The 8,474-nt window shown below is 41.1% G+C and overlaps 1 protein-coding gene across 1 annotated transcript in view; it reads left to right on the top strand.

Annotated features, from left to right (window-relative positions):
• Positions 1-1,433: 1,433 nt before the first annotated feature.
• The window catches only part of dock10 (dedicator of cytokinesis 10), a gene marked incomplete at its 5' end in the record, with an annotated part of 58,137 nt that continues 51,096 nt past the window's right edge, over positions 1,434-8,474 (top strand). The window contains one exon of the mRNA XM_079225179.1: positions 1,434-1,541. Coding sequence (XP_079081305.1) covers positions 1,434-1,541 — 108 coding nt within the window. The remainder of the gene's footprint in view (positions 1,542-8,474) is intronic.

Genomic DNA, 8,474 nt, shown 5'->3' with positions numbered 1-8,474 from the left:
GTTACCTGTCTGTTTTTAATAATTAAATTAAATCAACAAATATCTAGTATATCTTTGTGGTTACTTGCGGGTTATGAATTGGCAAAATTAAATAACCTAAACTTCCGTTGACATTCCCCTTTATTCTAAAAGAAATGTGCCACAACTTTTGTCAAATTAATGCTTGTTTGTAAATACTGTTTAAAAGCTAGTTTAAGGCTAAAGTAAGGGACATGTTTACACTTAGAAAATGTAATTATTACATTACCTGTGTATTAAAAACACATTAATAGACATGTAAATGCACAGGGTGGAAATTTGGTCTTGCTCGCATATAAAGAATTGGTCGAAATTATTAAATTGTCATATCCTGTGCTTGATATACTTTTATTTTAGTTTAACAAGCCCTCTTTCAGATGAAATATAAAAATCATGGAACATATTAAATGTTTTGATAGATGTAAACCTGCCTGAAATGGCACCGAATGCTAGGAATGACCCAATACACAGCGCTGTGCCATTAGTGTCTGATTTAATATAATATATATAATTCCGTTATTGAACTTACACTCATATTTTTTGCTTTGAATATATTTTTACAATTTTTAATATTTATTAAATAACTCTTTTTCGAGGATTTTTGAATGGATGCTAATTTTCAAATATATATATATATATATATATATATATATATATATATATATATATATATATATATATATATATATATATACATATTTTGTAATCTCATGTACCCCCTGGAGTGCCTTCATCCCCATTTGAGAATCACTGGTCTAACCTACTGTGCTGCTCCCTTATATACAGTCTATGGTTGCTCCATCCTTCCTTGATCGTGACTGGACTGCTGATAAATCGTTGACATTTCAGAGCAACCCTTGAGATGAATGATGTTTCTACAGTATGGGCTCAAATACCGCTGTTTACATCCATGTTAGCAGTTTCGACTGTTAGGCCACTGTTGAATACCGACCCATTCAACAGTCTAAACTAACACATCTTAATTAGGCTTAATGGAAATACAAATTCAGTTTCAGCAGCATGAAAATAATGGCTATTTTTTACACGTGAAGTAAAATAGAGATATACTAACTACAGTACAATTGATGCTTTTAGCCTTCAAAATAAATGCACTCTGGGAGTGGTGCATTCATCTCGCTCGGCTTTGCCAAAGAGGTTTTATTTCGAAAGTCGTGACCGGAAGTACCGTTTTTTTTTAATTCAGTGCAGTTTGACATCCAGCGCGCAGGCATCCTCTGCACTGCGCGCGCTGCGTGTGTGGACCGACGGTGTGTGTGAGAAGCGTGTGTGTGTGTGTGTGCGTGTATGTGTGTAAACACAGCTCGGTCGGCTCGGCTCACGTTGGGAGCGAGGGCCAGGTCGGTCAGACATTATCCGGCTGAATTGTGCCCGCCGGCGGCCGCTCAGATGAGGACATGGCAGCCGAATCGACCCGGAGATTCACCAAGAACCTGCTGAAGCCGGGGACCGCGGCGGAGATACGACAGACAGCGTGCAACGCAGTCAGACACTCCGCAGTGACGGTGAGTAGACGCGTATGAATTGTAAAAACATGGTGGTAGTAGGGAGAAGAAAAAAAACAAAAAAAACGCATCACCACCTGTGGGCCCGAAGCTTTTGCTGCTATGAGCGTTACGCGCCGCGAACATCTGCATCTGGGAAGTGAATTAGATTCGGTTTGCACCACTGCCCCGTACAATGTGGCCAATCTGACATTGACATTCATGCTGCATCTTCCCTTGCAGCGCAGCGCCGCTGTTCAGCCTCTGCCTATTGATCATGCGGGGGGAAACAATCCAATACGTTCAAAGGGGTACTACTATTGAAAATAACCCGCATCTTGGCTGGTACTGTGGCTGAAGTCCGAGAGCCTATCGTGTCCCCCCGTGGGTTGGAGTTTATTTCGGTGTGTCTGCAGTAAATAGCGGCTTGGTGGTAGTAGGATAGTGGGATGCGGCATGACACATGCAGCGGTTTACATCTGGCCAGCGGTGCTCAGAAACACGGAGGGAGGAACAGAGAGGAGACGAATAAGACCACATGATTGATGATTTATCACTATTTCTACCATTAGGCCATTTTATTGTCACGAGAACTCTTTGTGAAAACGTGTGGCTCGGCTCGGTGGGTGTGTCACGCCTTATACTGAGAGGCTCTGACTGACGTTATGATACTGGGAGGAGGGGTAGTCCAGGAAAAACCATACACGAGCATGCACGTACGCACGTACGCACGCACGCACGCACATACACACACATATACACACACCCAAGGAGAATGATTTGTGTTTTGATGATGTCCTTTTGATTCATCTGGCAGAGGACAAATCCTCTACCTCACGTTATGTGTGTGTGTGTGTGTGTGTGTGTGTGTGTGTGTGTGTGTGTGTGTGTGTGTGTGTGTGTGTGTGTGTGTGTGTGTGTGTGGCCGAACTGTATGGATTAGATTAGCATAGAGAAAGGTCACTCCACTACAGACGCTTTGCTGCTACTCTGCATCCTCTTCACGTTGGTGTTAGTGTGTCAGTGGGACACATGCGTAACGGAGCACAGTGAGAATTGATTGGAATAAAGAGAGAAAATATAATATAACTGGAGTGTGTGGCAGACTACGTGATTAAAATGGAAACAAATTGAATGAACGGAACCTGGCTTTTTCAATGAAATTTACACATTTTCCACGAGCAGCCAGATGTTACCACCGGCACAGGGTCCGCTGAATAGAATACAATAGAATAGCATGAGCCTTATGCATTTGTCATGTCGCCAAATGGAGTACAACAGAACAGTGTTCATTGATTCCTTTATTGGATGTAGAAATTGACTAGTGAGTCACCTTGTGTTATTGTATCATTTAGATGTCGTGTTGCACTGCAGAAATACCACACTGAGCTTCACTGCCTTGCCTAAAAGCACTGCAGTGGAGGTCACACACATAGCGTGGGGGTTTCAAGCAAAGACGCAACCAATAAGTGAGTAGTTGAAAGTAAGTAGGTGAGAGATATACCGGAAACAGATGGAGAAAAATAGTCACTGAGTGTGAACATGTACAGTAGCTCAACCTGAAACGAGAGGCATTTGAGTTGTTAGGTGTCTCTCTATTATCACCATGGCATTAAACATAAGCAGTTACGCCAATTCAGACATTAAGTAGTAAAAGTCTGCCAACACGTTTGTATTGTTCATGAAAGCCCCCATTAATTTGTGGTGCAAAGTCTACAAGTAATTGTATTGGACATAGTAGGCAGTCTGATATGTTAGTGTAGAAAAAGCATATAATTAACGATGGCTCAATTTAATTTAGCTGCTTTGGTTTCAGGGTCCTGGCATTGTGCATGCTATATGTTATGCCTGTGCTTGTCCAACATGTTAGCCGTGAAAAGGGTGTATTTAGATGTGGGACATGTGGATGTTGGGTTGTGTTTGCATCAGAAAAAGACTGCATCTCCACAAAGTCTGATGTTCCAGAAGTATTTTTTCAGAAATCAGTTCTATTGCGTTTTAAGTGATTAAAGGTTTTGCTTCAATAGTGCTTTAATAACTCATGATCCTAAATGTTCTTGGCTCAGTATGTTCAGAGTTTATTCGAGGATATAACATATTTGGTGGATTAAATACACGCTGAATTAGGGTTAAAACGGTCTGTCCCAGTGTATGTAATGATATATTACTATATAAATATTTATATTTTGACGTAATTCATTTTCTGGATAATCCGTTGAGAAGATAATAGCTAACGCAGTGGAATAAGTAATACGTAATTTCCACTAAATGATTTGCAACATCGCCCACAATGCCCTCAAAGGTATAAATACCACAGTGTAAACTGTATGACAGAATTTCCAAGGGTTAACAAGTTTAGTCTCCCACGCGTGTATATTGTCCTATCACCCACCCCCACAGTAAAAATAATTTACCAGAACACCCAATCAATTCCTTGAAAAAGTGTGCTGTTGTTGAAACCGTGACTTGTACTTTGATCGACACCATATGTGCAAAGACTGGCTGGTTAGTTTCAATCCCTTATATCTTGAAAAAGCAACGTCTCTAAAGATGACAAAAGCCATACATAATTACTCCAAGTCATTTTATGTGCAGATATACAAGCTGGACAGAAGAGTAAACTTGTGCGTGAATGTGTAGCTGTGCACGGGTCTAGGTTAAGTGGATGTGTAAATGTCCATAGGCGTTTTGTGCATGTGCATGGACGGGTGTTTTTGTGAGTGTGTTAATGCAAAGCCTTTGTTGGTGAAAGAAACCAGGTCAGCAGAATCAGGCCCTTTGGCATAACATTCAATGAAGCGTGAGGCTCTTTATCTCTCTCTCATAGACCCCCTCTCTTTTATTATTTTTTATTATTGACCCCTCCCCACCTCTGCATGCCTTCACTGCTTCAGATTTCATATTTGAGTTGCTTCTGAAACTGTTTTCTTTTGAGTGTCTTACCGTTCCAGTGCTCTGCGTGGGTCCGGTTAGATCAGGTTAGATCACAGAAGTGTGTGTGTGTGTGTTGGTGAGTTTATATACAGATGATACCTGGTAAATCCCCCTGGTGCATGCTGCATTTTCCTTTTGATGAAGTGCTCTGTGAAAGCAATCACTGCGTTCTGACTACTTCACTGTTTCTCACAGTGGTCAGCCCACCCATCCCCAAATATGCGGGCAGCATGGAAGGGTGGATAGATACAAGAACGAAGGATGTAACGGTGGTTAAGTTTGGGTTCTTAAAAAAAAAAAAAGAGCTGCAGTTTGTTGCTTCAGTGACCATGAGATCTTTTCCATTACATCTTTTCTGGCCCCTGTCGGCCTCTGAGCTGCTGGACAACAAATACCAAAGACACAGAATAAATAAATAGATCGACATATCCAACAAATGTCAAACATTAAAGAGAATGAAGCAGGATTTGTATCAAACACACCAGGAGCAGTATTTAAATCGCATTACCAACTAAATGAACACTGCATTGTAGACCCAGTACTGCTGATTATTGCCACCGGACAGTGAGTGTTTATTATGACTCTCAGCAAAAGTGAGCAGCATAGCAGTGTAGACACAAGACTTGTTGTAACTCTGGCTGCCTGATGGGATGAACCACATGTCATACCATGCCTGGAGGATGCCAGCCACGCGGACCACACAGCCAGAGATCGGGGCCAACATGCCCACCCTGGCATGTGGCACCCCACTGTAGCTCAGTTTGTTTGCCCAGTAACACCGGGTTGCTTGTCAGCAGTGACCCTCACTCGGCGCTTAAGGCCGCATGCATGCACATACATTTTTTCACACCATATCCTCATAGTTAAATCATTGTTGTCTTGTCTCTCCTTTTATCTTGCACTTGGCATTCCTTGGTGCCCTTATGGCACTAGCTTCACGGCTGATCACGTATTGACTAGTTTGGTGCCAAATCCCAGGCTCCAGGCATTTACCGACATTTTTAATTTTTTTTTAAACCAGTGTCTGTTGTCCAATCGTGATGGACCGGTAATCCTATAATGTGACTGTATCTAGAATCATTCTACAACAGTTTTTCCTGATTTAGCTTCTTAACTTCAAGTGTTTTATTGCTGTTGCTGACCATTGGCTATTTCAAGCAAGTTTCAAGTCTCTGCAATTTTTCATACTGGCTATGGCTTCAACTAACAACTATCTTTATTATTCATGAATCATCTGTCGATTATTGTGTAGATCATATACTTAACATGTATTGATTGGTCTATAGAGTATGTCAGAGAATCTCCTACTGCAAATCCTCACAATTGAGACACGTGCATTAGTAAATCTGTTACTTTTGAAATTTAGTAAATTAGCAAAATATTGTTAATTAATCTTGATCGATGATCAACTAAAAGATCACCTAAAGAATGATTTTAGCGCCATACTGACCCAATGGCTGCCACTGAGATCATTGAGGTTCTTATTTATTTTCTGACAAGAGATTTAAAGTCAAATTTAAATAATTCAGTTGGATAGTTAGACCATTCTATTAATTCTGTCAGCAATGTCTGTTCTGCTTTAAGAACTGCTGAAAAGGTATGAAATTACAAAAACACATGTGGTGCGTTGGAAACTGGCTGACAGTGATGTAAAATATATGTGACTTATAGTTAATGAGCTTAAACATGCAAAACCCATTGGTATGGCGGTCTTATTCACCTCCGTGCTCATGTGATTGCTCTCCTTCCCAGAGAGCAGTGTGTGTTCTTTGGCCTTTACGCTCAAACCCTCACTCCCACTGCAACATATAGAAAGTAGTTTCTAGTTCAAGTGTATTTCCTTCCTGTATTTTGACCACGTTTTAAAAATGACCCAAAACGCTTCGACATATTAAAAAAGGCCTACATATTTCATTGACCTCCCTTTAACTCATCTTTTTGATTTGTCACTCACTTGCATGCTTTATTTGTTTTGTGACTCATCTCCATTCGCACTTTGAGGATGAAAGGAAGAACGATGGATATTTCAGTGGATTTATTAAGGTCTCCTCCTCTCGGAGAACGGGACTGTTTTGGGCTTGTCTCATTACGTTTGTAAAATGTCCTCTGCTTTCTGTTAAATTAAGGCTGATAGATACAGATTATCTGTCTTCTGGGCTTACACCAGTCATGTTCTGTTTGTATGTTTCTGTTCTAGTAAAATACCACCACCGGGCACGTCTGTCTGTCTGTACCTAAAAATGTGTGTCAGACGGCATGGAGCAGTCATTTGTTGTTGGGGGGCGGGGCACGTCTACCCGGCGAGCCCCAGTGGCATGTTGCCGGTGTGTGTGTGTGTGTGTGTGTGCTGTCAGTCTGACTTTGCTCTAGTCTCATGACCCATCATGTCGACGGCCTTGGATGCATTGTGCATGAATGCTGACCTGCCCATTTGTTCAGCAAAACGTATCGTGTGTGTGTGTGTGTGGTACTTGTGGTTGTTCTGTAAAAAAAAAACATTCAGGCTGCTTGTAGCTGCTTTAGATCTGTGTCATTGTGGTTTTTCTCTTGATTTGACCACAGTGTGCTGCTGCTCTGTTTTAAGAAAAGAGTTGTCAGTGTCACATTAATCAGTTGCTGGCAGCAGCTAATATGCCCGTCTCATGCGAGTAAGTCAAACTGATAATGCTGAAAATCGATTGAAACCAGTTAAATTACCAGTGATTAGCCAACTCTCCCGCAGCCGTGCCTCTGTTACCACGGCAACGCAGAAAGGTCAATTACGGTGGAATTCCAACAGGAAGCACTCTGAGTATCTCTGCTTTTCCCCTTCTAGGAAATCTGTATTTCATCTCATCTGGTGTTCCCACGCTCCCAAGCATTTCATACATTAATTCAGCTAGGTTGTGTCGCTGCTTATATTCTACACTTTATTATTTAAATCTGTAACCCTCCCCCTTCAAATGCTTTCTGAACACCCACTCCATCTTTTATCAACCCCTGTGTTTTGTTAAAAATAATTAATCTTTAGCTTTGCACACTAAGAAGTCTGAGGAGGAGATCTGCGTTGATGCTGACATTTCTGTCACATGCCTCTTATTACATCTGGACAGCGAAGGACGGAGACAGAATCAAGCTCATAATTGGGTCAGACATCACTAGTCTTATCATTTTCTAGAGCTACATCGTAAAGATGGGAAAACCAAGAAGAAAATGAGGCAGGAAGAGAGTCTGCAGATCTGTCTCATCTCCCAGAGGAGCAGAGGCTCTAATGCAGATAACTTGTCCTCTTATAAACACTCTGTCCTGTGCATTACTGTGTCTCAGCAGGCTATTGTATATGTGTATTGTAATTGTTCGTATCTTTGTGCGACATGAAGAAGTTTGCGCGCCAGCAACTTTTCAGGTCCCTTTTAGATATTTATGTAAGTGTTCCAGTTCTTGAAGAAAGTTGGTTTCTCAACACCCCAGGACATGAAATACAACATAAAGAGAACAGCACAGCTGCTGTTGCCTTAATTTCCAGAGAGTCACAAATGAAGCTGCTTCACAAATCAACAGAGGCAACATTCCCCTGCCTGCCAATACAGTTATTCTCTTACATAAGTTGCAGTTTTGGAAATCATGCCACAGTCTGATTGTATAACCATGTAAATTAGATTGAACAAAAGAGACTCCTGCACCAAGAACAATTAAGAAAAGAGCTTTGGGCCTTGGAACAACTACAGTAGAACTTTACAGAATGATTTTCAGGGTTTTATGTCACAAAACGTACAGTTAGATATAAATATAAGCCCGATACTTTTTCACAAACCAATGTTATTCTAAATGTCTGTGGCTACAATTTAGGCTATTATGTATGAGAGAAGTTGATCACAAAACAAGATGGATGATGATCACCCTCTTCTAAACTCTCATGCTCAGAAGAGCAAATACATGTGTTTATGTCCTATTTATACTACTATATGTGTCAAGTCTGGTTGTGAAAGAGTCACCTCCTAGATTGTTACCACTCTGACAGTGTGGGACAGGATGTCATGC

This window comes from Taurulus bubalis (genome assembly GCF_910589615.1).
Source record: "Taurulus bubalis genome assembly, chromosome: 10".
Taxonomy (NCBI): Eukaryota; Metazoa; Chordata; class Actinopteri; order Perciformes; family Cottidae; genus Taurulus; species Taurulus bubalis.
Note: the sequence above shows the minus strand (reverse complement) of the source record. Positions and strands in the feature narration are given on the sequence as shown.